We start from the raw sequence: 16,180 nt of genomic DNA, 5'->3' as shown, positions 1-16,180 counted from the left end.
AAAAATCTGGAGGCGCTATGGGTGCTGATGGTGGCAACATAATAGGAACCTACCCCGACCTGGGGCGCTAAGATCCCGGGGGATCTCTAGGGCCTCGTGAGCTGAAGGCCTGAGGGGCATGGGGCCCAGGCTCCTTTCAAGCCCCGGCCTGGGTCCTTCGGTGTGAGTGCTTGCCTGGAGCGGGAAGGGGAGAGGCGGGCGGATGGGGGCTGGGGGAACAGGGGGCATCCCTCCCGCAGGATGGAGAGGGAATATCTGGGGCGTGACTCCGCGCGAGCAGATGAGGGGAAAGCGATGACCCCGGCGTGGTCCGCACGGGGAGGACAGCGTTTTGGTAGGGAGGAGCCGGGAAGGCCTCTCATAAGCGGAGCAGAGCACCGGCCAGGAGCTCGCGGCGGAGGCGGGGCGGAGCCCTCCCGCGCGCCGGGGGCTGGGGTCTGCTCCGGGAAAGCCGCGCTGCGGGGTCTGGGGCGGGGCTTCAGCGGCCCCGCCCCTCGCGCAGGTAGCCAATGGGCGCGGCGGCGCCGGGTGACGGAGGGAGCCGAAGTGCGAGTGCCGCGGCGGTAGCGGCGGCGGACGGCCCAGCCCCAGCGCGGGGGTCTCGTGGGGGGCGCGGGGGCTCAGGGGCGCAGAGCCGGGGACCCCGGGACCCGGGAGGCGGCGCGTCCCGGGCCGCCAGAGGAGCGCGGGCGGCCTGGCGGCGGCGCGATGCCGCTCGCCCAGCTCAAGGAGCCCTGGCCGCTCATGGAGCTGGTGCCGCTGGACCCGGAGGTGAGTGAGCGGGGCGGGGGACGGGCGCCGGCGGCAGGCGAGCCTGGGTCCCCACGGGGGCGGGGCGGCTCGCGGCGCCGCTGCAGCCTGGCTGGCGCTCTCGAGGGCGTGAGTGCACTCCGATCTCTTGTGCCTTTCTTCGGCTCCACACCCCTATGCCCCGGGTGTGTGTGTGTGTGTGTGTGTGTGCGCGCGCGCGCGCGAGGGACAGTTCCGCCAAGCGTTCAGACCCCCCTTAGCACGGGGAGGGGATCCCGCGAGGCCCTGAGATCTGGCCCCCCGTCACCCCACACACCTAGGACCTGTACGGGAGCTGTCGGAGCTTCCTCTGTCAGCGCAGAAGGGCAGGGCTAAGGTGCCAGATGTCTAGGATTCTACAAGAGATGAGGGTCATGAGAACCCCACGTCTCTTTCATGTCTCACAGTGCCCTACCCCGAGAGCGGCCCGCTTCTCTGCTGCTACCCTAGCAGGGTTTCCCCTCTTGACCCTTGGCAGTTGTGGGATATGGGGTGACACCACCTGTCTAGGGCTGAAACTCTTGGGTTTTTTTGCCCCTGGGTTAGGGCCAGAGGACATATGTGTCCCCTACCCCAAGCTGTGGAGATGACAGTGGGGAAAAGCCCTTAGACCTTGTGAGGATCATTCCAGGAGACATGGAGGACCTTGGTGCCTGCCTTTTTCCTTGTGAGCCCTCCCATAGGAAGGGCTGGGCCCCTGGGGTTTTTGGCCTCTGTCACCTAGCTTCTCCCAGAAGCAGCTTCTGCTCTCCTCCGAGGATTCTGTGGTGCCAAGCCCTAGGATGCAGAAGGCCAGCTCTTCCTGTGCCCTTTGACCCCCAGGGTCAAGGTCAAGGCCCTGAACCAGCAGATTAAGAAAACTTTCCTCTCAGCTTCATGCTGGGAAGGAAGCAGATGAAACTCCATTTCCAGAGGGGATGTGGGGGTATACTGGGAGGGTGTGAAGACATCAGTGAGCAGGGGAGCCAAGGTGATTTTCTCTTGGCTTTGGTCCCTAGCCCCTGCCTAGCTCCCCTCCTCTGCCTCCTCTTACCTGGGGCAACCACCACGTACCCTGCCTCCCAGGGCCACAGGTTGTGCTTAGAGTGAGGACCCCAGGTCCCCAGCACCCAGGGTGTGCTACCCCTTTAAAGGGATGGTCGTAGCTGACACTGGCTATTGGATGGTGGGCGCGGCAGGATTAGGTAACCAACCTGAAGGTGCAATTTGGAGTAAATTGCTCTGGGATCCCTGCCATGGGGTTTTTACAGGCCCTGCACGGCTCTCGGAGGTTCTCTCGCTGACTCACCCTCTGAGGTGAGGAACACTGCCCTCTGCAGTACCCCCCCCCCACAAGGCCTGGGGCATCAGGGCTTGGTTGGGGGGGCGCTCAGAGATGGATGCCTTTGCCCTGGCATGCCCCTGTGACTTAGGCCTCCCTAGAGGAAGGGAGGCCGGGAAGTACTTAACCTAGGGACTTACCTTGGGTTATGCTCGCAGGAAGGGCAGACACCCAGGAGCTCGATTCCCAGTGCAGGGCACTACTTCCTGCTTCCCTTTGGGGAATCCTGGGGCAGGGGACCAGGTTTAAACAGGAAACTCGACTCAGTTTTGAGTACAACTGCATCTGAGTTCTGTGAGAGGAGAAGACTAGTGTATTTCCTAGGACTGGAGGCATCGTGATTTCTGAGCTTCACCTTGGAAACACTGTGTGACCCTCAGCCGGTCCTTAGCCTCTCTGCCCCTCTGTTCCTCCAGCGGCCAGTGCTGGGTCGTAGCTTCATGCTTCCTGGGACTGAGAGGTGCAGAGCCCTGGGCGCTGCTGCCTGTTCTCCCCCTCCCCCACTGCATGGAAGTGCCAGGCGTCTGGGTGTTATTGTTTGGGTAACAGGAGCCACGGGGCAGCCGGGGCACCGGTTGGGCCGCTCTCACTGGAGAACAGGGCCTTGCTGTTCTTAGCCCAGGTGACATGTAAGTGATACAGCAGCCTGACCCACAGGTACAGGCGCTGCCACCGCCTCCTGGCTGGGAAAGAGGCGGGCAAGGGGCTGCTGGGGGCATTTCGCAGAGGCCTGGGGTCTGGACGGCCCTGCCCTCCTCGTGACGCTGCCGAAAATGGGCTGCTGGGAGGCAGGGCCTGGCCCAGGTGGCCGTGTGGGTGCGGATTCCGCCCTGGGCCTTCCCTGGCCCTGCTGAAAGCAGGAATGTTCTCCAGGGGCCCAGCCCTGCCCTGTACAGAGCTTCACTGTGTGCCACCGACCCTGCTTTGCCTCTGTTACCTTGTTAAAATAATTCTCTAAACATCATCTCAAAGTAGGGATCATTGGGGTGCCTGGCTGACTCAGTAAAGCTTGCGGCTCTTGATCTCAACGTTGTGAGTTCAAGCCCCATGTTAGGGGGGAACCTCTTTTCTTTTTTTAAAAAAAAGGGGATTACCCCCATTTTTGGATGGGACAGCTGAACTTGGGAGAACTGGCCTATAAATTCATGTTTGAGACAGGATCAAAGTCCAGAGCTCTCACTGTCTTCTAACAAGTTGGGGGGTCGGGGCTCAAGGATGGGGAAGGGCTGGGATCAAACTGGCCCAGGTGGAAGGGACTCCAGGAGAGGCTCCGGATGTTGGCAGACTCTCTTTGTTCCACAGGGCCTCTGTCCAGCCTTTTCAGAGGGCCGGTGGTGCCAGCCAATCCTGGCACCTGGCCCCCAGCCTCCAGCAGCGTGCAGGGCTGCCAGGGCTGGGCTCTGAACCCAGCTCCTGGGGCTGCTTCCTGCCCGTGGGGCACGTGCTGTCTTTGTCCATCTGCTGCCTGGCTTCTCCAGATGCTGCCCTGAGCCCCACTTCTCAAGACAGAGCTGCCTGGGCGAGAAGGACGAATGCCTTTTGGAATCCATCTCTGACCTCTGGGGAGGGGGCACGGTGGTCTAGGGCAGCTGTCCTAGGAACAGTGCTCCCTGAGGAAGAGCAAGAAGAGTGGGTGAGGCCCAAGGGCCCTTCCTATGCCAGACTTTTTAGACAAGGTCTTTGACTCGGGATACTGCAAGGTCAGCGTCATTGTCCCCTTTCATTCATTCATTTATTCATTCATTCAGCAAATATTTATTGAGTACTCATCATGTGACAAGTACTGTGCCAAGCAACAGTGCAGCTATGAACAAGACAGACCTGGCCTTGACACAGATGAGAAAACCGAGGGTCAGAGAAGTGACATGACAGACCCAAGGTCAGAGCAAGCGGCCGGCAGAGTCGGATTAGCAGCTGTCTTTGTGGCTGGGGAGCTTTGTTCTTCCCACCTGCCTGTGCAACAGTCAGGCCAGAGGGGCACATGGACCCTGTCTTCCCAGGACCTTGGCTTTGAGGAGGAGGCTCTCCTGTGGTTTCTTCACTCCTAGTCCTTTCTCCAGGGCTGCCCATCCCTTTCTAGAAACATCGTGCATCAGCTCTTACAGGCATGGGGTTTCATGAGGGTGGCACCCAGGCCAGAGACCCCGGGACTGGAGACAGCCAGACAGGGCCTCTGTCTGGGGTCCCCTGAACCGCCCAGATATTGCTCAGTAAGCCCACACCTCTGGGGGCATCCGAGGCCTCCTCCCCTCCCTCACTGGGGATTTAGGCTTGCAGCCTTGTGACTTCAGGTTTCGGCGCCATGTCCATCACCTGCTAGGTGAGGGACCTCAGGTAAGTCCCTTAACTCTGAGCCTCATCTGAAAAAGAGGAGTACTCGAAGTTGGTCTGGGCTTCTTGCTCTCTCTGCTGAGCAGCGCTTTGCTGTGATCGACGGCGTGCCGGGCCCTGAGCTGGGTGCTGGGAAATGATGATGGACAAGCCTTGGCTTCTTCCTGAGTTCACCTGGGGTTTTCTCAGTGCCACTGGGGTCCAGAAGAGGGAGGAAAGGACTTGAAACCTTGTGAACAGAGGAGAGGACATTGCTGGAAGAAGGCCAGGTGTTTGCCAAAGTGACAAGGCAGGAAGGGTTTTCTTGGTAGAAGGAGCCACAGTGCAGATGCTAGGGATATGAAACAAGCTGGTCTGCCCAGGGTCCCAGGTCATTCGGTTAAGCTCAAGAACAGGACCCAGTAATGATGATGGCTGTTGTTTGTGGACTGGGTAGATTTTGTTTGCTTCTTGTTGCCTCCCAATGAGATACATTGCTTTCATGTCTGTTTCACAGATGAGAAAACCGAAGCTCTGAGAAATGAAGTAACCTCAGGGTCGTGCAGTGGCTAGAAGCCAGGATGTGACCCAAAAGGCCAGGTTCTAGAACCCACATGCTTAATTGCCTGTATTGGGCAGTTGGGGATAATGGTCTTGAATGCCATGCCAAGGAGCTGGGACTTTATTCTGTGGGCAGTGGGAAGCCATGGAAGGATTTTGGGCTGGGTCCATAGAAGGTTCTCAGTAAGGAGTGTGTGAGCGAGAGTTGATTGCTCAATGCGAGGCTCACAGTTGAGTTTGAGGAAGGACAGGGGTTTGGAATGAGGAGTGCAGAGGCAGGGCAGGGGGAGCTGGTCTGCAGGTAGGCTGTTGTGACCTACTGTGGGAATTATTGCAGGAGTCTAGAATGCCGGGTAAACTCAACATATAAAGACATCATGGTCCCTACTCCCTACTCCCTGGTCCTTAGCCACCCAGCCCTCCCCCGAGGCTGCTGAGAGATGACAGCACGTATGTGTATGTATGTGTGGAGGGACCTGCAGAGCAGCGGGCCCTGGGGTGGGTTGGGGCATTAAAGGGGCTCAGGGGGCAGGATGTTCTGCGAGCTGCAGGGAGGAGCCGCTCCAGGGGCCGGGAGATTATGTAATGGGCAGAGCACAGCTGTGCCTGCTTCTGCCAGGCAAAGCCACAGCTGCCCTGTGGACCCAGCCCCTGGCTCCAAAGTCCTGACCTGCCCGAGGCTGGGTCTTGCTAACGGGAGGAGCCGCCGTCTGCCTCCCCACACACTGGCTGTGCCAGGTGGGGTGGGGACTGCTCCTTCCTTACTTCCAAAGGCCTGGTTACTCACCTCCTATCACACAGGAAAAGGATGGGCTGGGTTTGGTATACCCCTGAGGGCAAAGTCTAGGGGCTGGAAGAAGCAGGACTGCCTAGAAATGGGCCCCAGTAGCCGCCTCTTTGCAGGTGGTTCGCCCTGCTGTGGCTGGGCTCCTCTTCAACAGACCTTTCCTTGATCACCTCCTGGGTGTCAGAGTCTGGATTTTGCATCTCCGCTTCCCAGTCCTGTGACCTTAGGTGCCATCGCCATGCTTCTCTGAGCCTCAGTTTCTTCGTCCGCCAAGTGGGGACAGGGCCTCCCTCCCAGGTCAGGAGGATTTAATGATGCCACAAGCAGGAGGCACCAAGCCCAGTGCCTGGCATGCAGCGGGGGCACGGAAGAGCGCAGCTGTTAGCACCAAGGCCTAATCTCCGTCCTCCCCTCTATGAGGAAGGGCAGGCCTCTGTGTATATAGTCCCTGCCGCGTCGCCAGTGGCACAGGGGAGGAATGCAGGGGCACTGTGTGGCGGCCGCGATTCTGCCCGGCAGGGGCAGGGGAGGAGTCTGAGAATGGGGCAAGGACAGGGCAGCCAGCAGCTCCAGGCTGGTCACTGGTGCAGACTTGGTCTCCTTACGTCCCTGCAGCAGTTCTGGGAGGTGGGGGTAACTCTCCCCAGCTTACAGATCGGGAGACTGAGGCCTCTTGGCAGTCGATTCGTTAGCACAGACTCAGTTTGTCTCCAGCGGAGCTGGGAGCCACACGTGCCCTTTCCTTCTCCCTGGGAGGAGATGACATTTGAGCTCAGTCTTCAGAGATGAGGGCTTTGCCAGGCAGAGAGCATGAAGGAGGGAGGGGGGAAATGCGGGTGAGGGGCTGCTGCAGGAGGGCCTGATACCTTTCCCCCTGCGTTGAAGGTGGGGGTAGAGGGCCCTCGCCTACATGGCCTCCCTGGCTAGCCAGGGCAGCCCACCGGGGTGGGGGAGGAGGGGTTCTGGCCGAGTCTGTTTTTGCTCCCTCCCACCCTGGGAAGTTCTGGTAATATTCCCCAATCTTCCTTCCCTTCTCTTTTCTAGAATGGACAGGCCTCAGGGGAAGAAGCTGGACTGCAGCCATCCAAGGTGAGGACCAAGGCAAGCACCCTGCGCAAGGGACCGTTTGCATGGTTGTAAAGGAGGAGAGAGGCCCACCCAGCTCAGCCTTCCTGTCTGGTCCCACTGAGTCCTCGAGGTGACCCTGTGCACAGAGATAGCTTGCTCCAACTTTCCTCTCTCTCTTTCTTTCCTCCTTTCTTTTCTTTCTTTCCTTTCTTTTCCTTCCTTCCTTCCTTTTTTTTAAGATTTTGTTTTATTTATTTATTTTTAAAGATTTTTTTTTTTTTTTTTATTTGACAGAGAGAAATCACAAGTAGATGGAGAGGCAGGTAGAGAGAGAGAGAGAGGGAAGCAGGCTCCCTGCTGAGCAGAGAGCCCGATGCGGGACTCGATCCCAGGACTCTGAGATCATGACCTGAGCCGAAGGCAGTGGCTTAGCCCACTGAGCCACCCAGGCGCCCTATTTATTTATTTTTAAAATATTTTATTTCTTCATTGAGAAAGAAAGAGAGATGTGCACACCCATGTGGGGCTCGATCACAGGACCCTGAGATCACAACCAGAGCCAGAGTCAGTCACCTAACCAACTGAGCCACCCAGCCATCCCTAGAGATTTTATTTAGTCATCTCACACCCATTGTGAAGCTTGAACTTACATCCCTGAAATCAAGAGTCACCCACTGTACCCACTGAGCCAGCCAGGAGCCCCTCAACCTTCCTATTTCTCAGGCAAGAGGACCGCGGCTGAGCCTGGGTTAGGAGCAGAATTCGGCTAGAACTCTGGCTCCTCCTCACCCAGGCCACTTCCTTGGTTTATTTCCTCATGGCAGCTGGGCTGGCTATAAGGAAAGAGCTGAAGGGGTGATGGGAAAGGTTGAGGTCAGCTGGGCATGATGAGGGCCTAGAATCTTCTGGGTATGCGGTGCTGGTACATGAAGGGAGGGCACATGGTGGCCCCCCAGGTCTAACCAGGGCCCAGTGCCTGGCACATGGCACCTGGCCGTTTCTCTCGGTTTCCATCTCCCAGCCCAGGGCTGGTTCCCTCCCCTACTGTCTTTGCTTCCCTTGGGCGCCTCCCTTTAGCCCTTCAGTCTCTGTTGCTGGTTTTGTGTGTCCACAGTTGTGTGACCTTGGGTGGGGCCTTTATTCCTTCTGGGCCTGGGCTTTCTCATTTCTCTGTTGGGAAAGAGCACAGCCGGTTTTCAGGAGCTGTGAGGCCACAGAGCTGCCGGCCATTGGGGGGCTGGGGGAGAGCGGCAGGCGGTGCGTGTGCTTGGGAAGCTGCCTAGAGAGGATGGAGCCTGGGTTTTGACATTAGGGCAGACCTGCGTTTAATTCCTGGCTCCACGCTCACTATTTGGCCAGAGGTGTGCTCCCTTCCAAGTCTCAGTTTCCTCATCTGTAAATTGGGGATGATGGCGCCTGGCTCAAGGGAGTAGGGGGAGGGACAGATGAGATTGTAACTGCCCCACGTGCACGCACGGTGACTTCAGCACCAGGAGCATGGGTATGACAGTATTGCCCCCTTCCAGGGGCCACACCCTCTAGACCTGGATCGGCCTAGGCACGAGACTTGCCATGAGCTTGACCTTTGAAATAGGCCTAGAGCTGGTCCCAAGGTTTGCCTTGTCTCAGCCTCCTGAGATAAGGGAACTGAGCTGCCCGAGGTATGGCAAGGTGAGATAAGCAGGCTCTACCTCTCTTCTGATGGTCACTTTGGCCACCTTGGCCAGCAGCAGCCAGACCAAGTGGTAGAGACTGGGTCCCTCGGTTTGTCTGGGCCCCTGGTCTGGAGAATCTCCTTCCGGAGTACCTGCTTCTAGTTGCTTCGTAACAAAACCAAAGGATTCAAGGAAGAACCAGGATGTTCAGATCTTAGGGTTCAAGTTCTGGGGGGTGCAGAGAAGCTCGCAGCTTTGGGGGGATAGGTGGTAAGCTACCCCAGGAGCTAGAGAGGCCTTTTGGGAGAGGGCAGGAACTTACGCAGGCAGGTAACCTACATTGGGTCTCAAGCCTATGATGCCTGTTCTCAAGCAGAAGACCCTGGGGTAGGAAGGGGGTTAAGGCTGGGGATGGATGGGCACGGAGAGCCTTGAAGGCCACGTTAAAGAAGAGAAAGAGCTTAACCCATACCACTCCAGGAGCTTTGCGTGTAGTTTTCACAACACCCCTGATGTAGAGATTGTTACTATCCCCACTTTACAGATGAGAAAATCGAGGCCTGAGGTCACATAGCTGGTGCACAATGGAGTCAGGTCTTGCTTGCCTACAGAGCCCATACTTTTCCCAGCCCAGAGAACATTGTGTGCTGAAGGGGGGGGGAGTATTGGGTCCCTGTGACCCCCGGTTTCACCATTTTTAAACACCTGCTTATCTCTTCTGTTGCCCCCAGAACCTCACATTATCCCCGGTGCCTGCTTCTGGGCTCGGCACACCAGGGGGCGCTCAGCCTGTGGTCGGGACCTCATCACTGTGCAGTGCAATGAGCTGGGAGCAGGCCATTTTCTCCTTTGCTTCATCAGACTTTAGGGACACTGTGCTGTGACACCGGAGGGCTCTAAAATGAGTCAGCAGCCCAGCCTCAGGTAGCTCTCAGGCTTGAGGAGAGGGTGGAGACAGACAAGCCGTGCGGTAGTGGGTGCTGGGTTGGTAGAGAACATGATCGCGGGCACAGAGAATCTCCATTCTGTGCCAGGCCCCATATCGGGCCAAGAAATATACCCCTTTCCACGTGCCCATGTTTCTCCCAGTGACATGGTAAGAGGAGCAGTCCTGGGGAACCAGCGAGGGGCACCTGTGCTCAGGGCCAGCATGGACCAGATGGATGGTTGCTGTTCCGAGTGGCAGGGGAGGAAGTGTCACGGTGGGCTCTAGGGCTCCCTGCCTCCTTCCCTGCAGAACTGGCATTTGGCTGGGCCTCCAACGGCCAGATTCGGCAGGCCCAGAGAGCATTGGGCCTTCCAGATGGAGATGAGGCAGGGGGGTGGCCCTTGGGAGTCCAGCATTCTGAGTTCAGAATCCTGCCCCTTTCTCATTTGCTGTGGAACCCTGGGCAGGTGCCGTGCTCCTCTGAGGTTCTGATGCTTTTCCAGCATCGGAGGACGAACAGGGTCTGCCCTCAGGCCCCCCTGGGGGAGGGAGTGTGATATGTATAAATTAAACAGTCCCACAAAGTTTGGTGTGTTGGGTTTGTTTTGTTCTTTTTTAAAAGTTTGTATTTTTAAGTAATTTCTACATCCACTGTGGAGCTTGAACTCATAACCTGAGACCGAGAGTCGCCTGCTCCACTGACTGAGCTAGCCAGGCCTCCTCAAAGCTTGGTGTTTAATGCTTGATTGTTTTATTCATTTTAGGCCGAAAGGGGGATTTGGGTTTTAGCTGCCATGGTATGGACAGCAGTCCAGGGCAAGAGCTCCCCGGATCCCTTCGGCACCCCCGCACTCCTGGGGTCCTCAGGCAGACTGGGGCTCCACTCACCCTCTCTCTCTCCATGACGGTGGACCAGGCGCCCCCCGCCCCTCCAGCCCCCCCATCTCCGGAGCTGGACCCCTTTGAAGCACCGGCAGGTCTATTTTGAGAGCTGAGCGTCTCCCCCCTCCCATCCTCTCTTCCTGTTTATGAAACCCTGATCCATCCCGGATCCCTCCTGCTCCTCTGGCCGGAGCACAAGCAGGATGTGACTGTGGACTTTGGGGAGCCTTGGGGGCCTCAGGTGTTGGGGGGAACTTCCCTCGGACTGGCTGGGGTAGGCCACCCACCCTCCCGTGGACCCTGGGACCATGTGGCTGGGCTGTGTCCCCGCAGCCTGCCGGGAGGAGACTGCAGCAGTGAGATCGCCCGCCCAATCCAGGGAGAAGTCCTGCTTGCAGCATCCGTTCGTCTCTGGCCCACTGTACTTGTAGCAACAACCTTCCCGGGCTGGAGTCTTTAGTTTTAACCTCTGTTTTACAGAAGGGGAAACTGAGGCGCACACAGGGAGGGAAATTTGCCTGGGAGCGCTCAGCTAGTGAGTGCACAGTTCTTACCTTCGTACCCTGCACTCCCGGCCTCAGCCTCTTCTTCATGCGGGTCTCTCTCGGCAAAGAGGGTCTTTTCTCCCCTCCTTTCTGCCTGGACAGCTCCTGTTCGTCCTCGGGGTTTAGCTGGGCTGCACCCTCTTTGGAAAGTCTTTTGGGACCTCACCCCTGGGAGATTGTTACTGCCCCTGGGCACCCGTAATACTGGATTGTAGGATTGTAGCCACTTGTGTTTTGTTACCATGGATTTTCAGGAGTTGCCAGAGAACAAGGCCCGAGTCTTAACATGTGCGCCTCCTAGCGTCAGGCTCGTAGCTTGGGGACGGGGCCGGAGGGGGTGGGTCAGGGTGGCGTAGCTTTGAGGTTGTCCAAAGGGGAACCAGGCTCGCACTGAGGGCTTGAATGTAGACTTCAGAAGCAAACACTCTTTGATTTTGCCCTTAGCTGTCCCCCTTTCTAGCCATGTGGTCTCGGACAAGTCATTTTCTCTCCAAGTCTGGTTTTCGTGGCTCTGAAATGGGATGACAGGATCTCTGTCAAAGCTAAAACACAGGGCCTGGCAGAAGCCACACCGGTAGAGGCTGAAGGAAAGAAAGGCCTCGTGCAGTACATGCTTCGTTGAGAAGGGGCAAGTTCTTGTTGTCACTCATGCCGGTCCTGGCCGAGTGCAGCAGGGATGCCTGGGAACTGCCCACCTCTCCTCCCCTGCCCCAAGGAACCAGGAGACAGAACAGGAGCCATCTGTCCCACCCACCGGAGGGGGTAGGCCTGGGAGGCCCTGTGTTCACTGCCACCTGGGGAAGGCACTGTGGGTGTCCGTTACTGCTGGGATTGGCAGCTGGGTTTAGGCTGCAGCTGGTGGTGGAGGGAGGCCCGTGGCTGGGACCCTAGGGACCAGGGATCAGGCCGAGGGGCTCTGGGCTTCTCTCCCAGCTGCCTTGTAGGAGGAAGTAAGTAAGAGGAAGTGTCTGTAGGGGAGAATGGGGCAGGGACCAAGGGATGTGGTCTGGTGCCTGTCCTCCCCCACTCCTGCCACCAGAGGCCTCACAGTCCCAGCACAGACCCTCCAGCGAAGGCAGTTCTGAGACTGTTTCCTTCCTGTAGCCCCTTCCTGTACTCTGCTAGCCACAAAGTCTTCCTTTGCTTCTCAGGGATTTGAGGATTGGTTGGGGGGTGCCCAGCTGGCTCCAGCCCAGAGAGCTTTGGGGCTTCCGGGGCTGTCCCGGTCTCTACAGCCCTGCCGGAGCTGGGTGCAGTGAGCAGCCTGTCTGAGGAGGCCTGTTTCCCAACCACCAGCAGGCCATCAGCAGCAGACTGTCGTTGGAGGCCCTTTGAGGACTGGAAGGGGAAGTCCGTGTGTACGTGGGGGCGTGTGTTTCCACATGTCTGTGGAAATGGTTTCCGATCATCGGCCTGTGTGTATTTGTGGGTGTGCCAGTTCCTGTGGGGGTACTGGTGGGACTGATGCGGCCAGGCCATGCGGAAGGGGGCTGGGCCTGGTCAGCCCCTGCCTCACTGCTACCTTCTCCTCCTCTCAGACTTCAATGAGGCCCTCTGGCCCCCTTGCCCATCCCAGCGCCCTGGCCTGGCAGGCTTCTGCCAGGCGGGGCTGGGTGTGGCGGTGCCTGCTCTGGGGGCTGCCATTTTGGGTGGGCCCAGCCGTAGGAAGGTCACTGCTGGGGAAGGAGCTTCTGCACTCTGGCCTGGGGCACTCAGAGACCTCGGCTTTGCTGAGTTCTGCCCCACATTCTCTCAAGGGGCTGTTTGCAGGTGCTGGGATGTCCAGTGTGTCACCACCTCATTATCTTGTGACTTTTGTCTGTGTTCTAGTCTCCCCTCCGTAGGATCAGAGGAGATGATGAGGGCTGTATCCCTGGACCGCCCCCACCCCGGAGTCGTGGGCTTGGGGTCTCCAGTGTCCCCTTCTCAGCTGGGGAGCCTGACCCGTCTTCTGTCCCTCCTCCTTACAGAGGGGGAAGTGAGAAGGAGGGGGTCAGGGACCCTGCCTTCTGGGCCGGGAAGGCTGAAAAAGCAGAAGTAGAGGAGTACCGGGGCCCTTTGGCCACCGCTTGAGCCCCACCATGCAGACCCCGGCAGATTTCCCCAGGGGTGAGAGAGACTCGCTCCCCTGTCCCAGAAAGGTGAGCAGAGGGTTGGTCTGCCCAGTCTCTGTCCCCATGACCCTGGGCAAGGAATGGGTTTGGGAGTGGCTCTGTCCCCTGGGGTTTCCGGGTGACTGCTTCTGTCCCCAGGGAGTGTCCTCAGAGGCAGGCGAGCAGAGGCTCAAACCTCAGGGCGGGGTGGGCAGGGGCTGCTGTGTGGCCTCGGCTCACCTCAGCCCCTCTCTGAGTCAGGCTTTCTGCCTGTCCTGCCCAGGCTTCTCCTCAGGCGCCTGCAGAGCCTGCAGCTTCTTGTGGCTGCAGCTTTTGTGGCTGTTCAAGGTCGCCTGAAGATGGGGCTACGTCTGTCCGGTCCCAGACCTAGAATGGGACGTCCCTGGACTGACCCCGGTGTTGAGGGAGGGGGTGGGATCGGATGGGCAGGGCAGGGCTCTGGCTGACTTCCCTGCTCACCCCGTCCTGGCACTGAAGGCCCGCTGACCCCAAGCCAGGCAGTAACTAGGGGAAGGATTTGAGTGTCAGCCGGCTGTGCCGCTGGTCTGCTTTCAGCCTGCGTGAGTCACTGGCCTCTGGGCCTCAGCTGCCTGTATCTGCAGTGGGGATAACAGATTTGGGGAATTTGGATCAGAGACAGAGCTATCAGCTTGCATTCAGGAGGTGGCCCTCTCACCCACTATATCGGTCCTGGGCCCTCCGCAGGCCCTGCAGGGATGAAACTCAGAGGAGTGTCTGCCACAAAGCCGGGACTGCTGCCCCAGATGCGGGGTGATGTCCCCTCACCTCCCCCCACTGGCTCCCTGGCAGACCAGCAAGAACCCGGAGCTCTGCCCTTGAGTCCCGGAGCTGGCTTTCTGTGTGTCTGGCCTGCATGTCTGTTGGTCTCCCTGGGCCTCACTGACTGGCTTTCTCTTTCTGTGGCCCACCTGCCTCTCTTACCGGGTCCCCATCTCTGTCTCCACCTGATGAGTGCCTGTCTTCACCTGTTGGGTACATGTCACATGTTGGGTGCCTGTTGGGTTGTGTCCCCTTCTGTCTCTGCCTGTTGAGTACGTGTCCCCATCTGTCTCCACCTGTTGGATGCCAGCCCCCATCTGTCTCTGCCTGTTGGGTCCCCATCTGTCTCTGCCTGTTGAGTTCACGTCCCCTTCTGTCTCTGCCTGTTGGATGTATGCCCTGGGCCCCTCTGCCTGTTAAGTATGGGTCCCCTCCTGCCTCAGCTTTGTTGGGTACGTGTCCCCATCTGTCTCTGCTTGTTGTGTGTGTGCTCTTCCTACCTCTGCTGGCTGGGTGTGTGTCCCCCTCCGTCCCTGCCTTGTGGGCCCGTGTCCCCACCCACTGCTGCCTGACAGCTGCCCACCTTCACCCGTCTTTACCTGTGGATGCCCGCCTCTGCCTGTTGGGCGTCCCCCCTCATCCGCCTTTACACGTTAGACGCCTGTCTCTGCCCGTCAGGTACCCATCTAGCCCCCAGCAGCTGTGTTGGCATGGGGCTTTCCCTTTGCAGGCCCACGGGCAGGATGAGGGGGACAGGGCCAGAGGGCGGCCCGCAGGTGGTGGGGAGGGGGGGCAAGAGAGGAAGGGACCGTGGTAAGATTGTAGGCCTGGAGCTGGGAAACCACAGGCCCCGGGTGATTGGCGGCCCTGAGCTGGGCCCAGCCCCCGCCCTCACCCTGCACATCCGCCTTGGGCCTGGCCACCTCCGAGGCGGCCCCCGACACTGCCTGCTCCTGCCATGGTGCCTCGGCCCTGCCGGGCGGATGGAGCAGGCTCCCAAGCCGCCCCGCCTGCGGCTCTGGGCCCTGCTCCCCTGGCTGCCCAGGAAGCAGCGGCCCCAGACCAGCCAGACCTCTCTGCCTGCCCCTGGCCCTGGCTCTGGCCCCAGGCGGGACTCGGTGAGTGTGCCCAGATGTCTGGTCCCGGCCTGGCTGGGGCCCTTGGAGCAGGTGCCTGGACGGCGAGTTTGGCCTCAGTTGGCTTCCGGCTTTCCTGGCCCCGGCCCGGCCCGGCTGGACAACTGGCCCCTGCCCAGACTTGCTTCCTGGGGACGTGAGGAGGTGCTTCAGGCTCCAGGGTACCAGTGGCTGATTGGAGGGAGGGCAGGAGGGTCCCGGAAGAGCTAGGACCTGGCAAGGGGTTTTTAGTAGACTCCTGTGATGGAAGTCTCAAAGGGTGGGCGGGGGAGCTCATCGAGTCTTTGGCCTCAGCTCCTAGCCACCCCAGACTGGCGCTAACTGGGTTAGTGTGGGTAGTCTCTGGTGGACTTTGAGTCCCTGTGCCTCTGGGCTATCCTTTTGGCCAGAAGGATCCTATCATCCACTTTGACAGGAATAAAAGCCCAGCTCTGCCTCCCTGGTATGAGAACAAGCTCTACTTCCTACTGTAGCAAAAGCAAAACCTTTGCAGCAGGGGGAAGGGAGTCCCACAGGTACAACCCGTGCCATGCACAGGCATCTCCCTGGGCCTCCCCGGGCCAGGACAGCAGGAGCGGTGGGAGCTGGGCCTCACCTGACCAGCACTTGGTGGTTTGACCCTCCCTGGCCCTTGAGACCCTTGGGGCATTGATGAAGAGGAGGCCGGCCCTGTCGGTACAGCTGCCTGGTGTGGCCAGCAGAGCCCTGTCTCCAGGGGGAGGGGGCTTGGATGGGCCCCCCTGTGCTCACCAGCTCTGTCCCTCCCATTAGGATGAGGGCGTCCTCAAGGAGATCTCCATCACGCACCACGTCAAGGCTGGCTCTGAGAAGGCCGACCCGTCCCATTTTGAGCTGCTCAAGGTTCTGGGCCAGGGATCCTTTGGCAAAGTGAGTCCTGGGCCCGCAACTAGCGGGGGCCGCACTGGTCGTGTCAGAGGTGGGGGCGAGGGGTCCCCTTGGGGTTCAGGATCAGAGGGTAAGGGTTGATGGGTCTCAGGGGAGGACAGGAGGTCACCTTGGTACCCAGGGAGGGCAAAAGGTCAACCTGGGGCTCAGGGAAGTTAGAGGTCAGCCTGGGGCCTGGGGGATGGGAGCTAACAGGTCTCCCCAGCTTCTCCTCTGCCTTTTCCCCATTGCATTCTCAGGTCTTCCTGGTGCGGAAGGTCACCCGACCTGACAGTGGGCACCTGTATGCCATGAAGGTACTAAAGAAGGCAACGCTGAAAGGTGAGTGAAGGTCACCTCCCCATGCAGAGCCCAGGCTGGGCACAGGATTGAGGGAGACAGCCCTGTTCTCCAGAGTG

General features: G+C 59.1%; 1 protein-coding gene across 4 annotated transcripts in view; it reads left to right on the top strand.

Annotated features, from left to right (window-relative positions):
- The first annotated feature begins 526 nt into the window (after window positions 1-526).
- RPS6KA1 (ribosomal protein S6 kinase A1) overlaps window positions 527-16,180 on the top strand; it is a 39,440-nt gene continuing 23,786 nt past the window's right edge. The window contains exons 1-4 of one of the 4 annotated variants that reach the window (XM_032301429.1): window positions 527-771; window positions 6,813-6,857; window positions 15,648-15,764; window positions 16,022-16,103. In XM_032301429.1, coding sequence (XP_032157320.1) covers window positions 709-771; window positions 6,813-6,857; window positions 15,648-15,764; window positions 16,022-16,103 — 307 coding nt within the window. In that variant the 5' untranslated portion in view covers window positions 527-708. Of the gene's footprint in view, window positions 772-6,812; window positions 6,858-12,832; window positions 12,988-14,640; window positions 14,859-15,647; window positions 15,765-16,021; window positions 16,104-16,180 lie in introns of those variants that run through there. The other 3 variants (XM_032301430.1, XM_032301431.1, XM_032301428.1) reach the window with 3 other exon arrangements.

Source organism: Mustela erminea, chromosome 10, assembly GCF_009829155.1.
Source record: "Mustela erminea isolate mMusErm1 chromosome 10, mMusErm1.Pri, whole genome shotgun sequence".
In the NCBI taxonomy this organism is placed as follows: Eukaryota; Metazoa; Chordata; class Mammalia; order Carnivora; family Mustelidae; genus Mustela; species Mustela erminea.
This window is presented reverse-complemented; position numbering and strand designations above follow the sequence as displayed.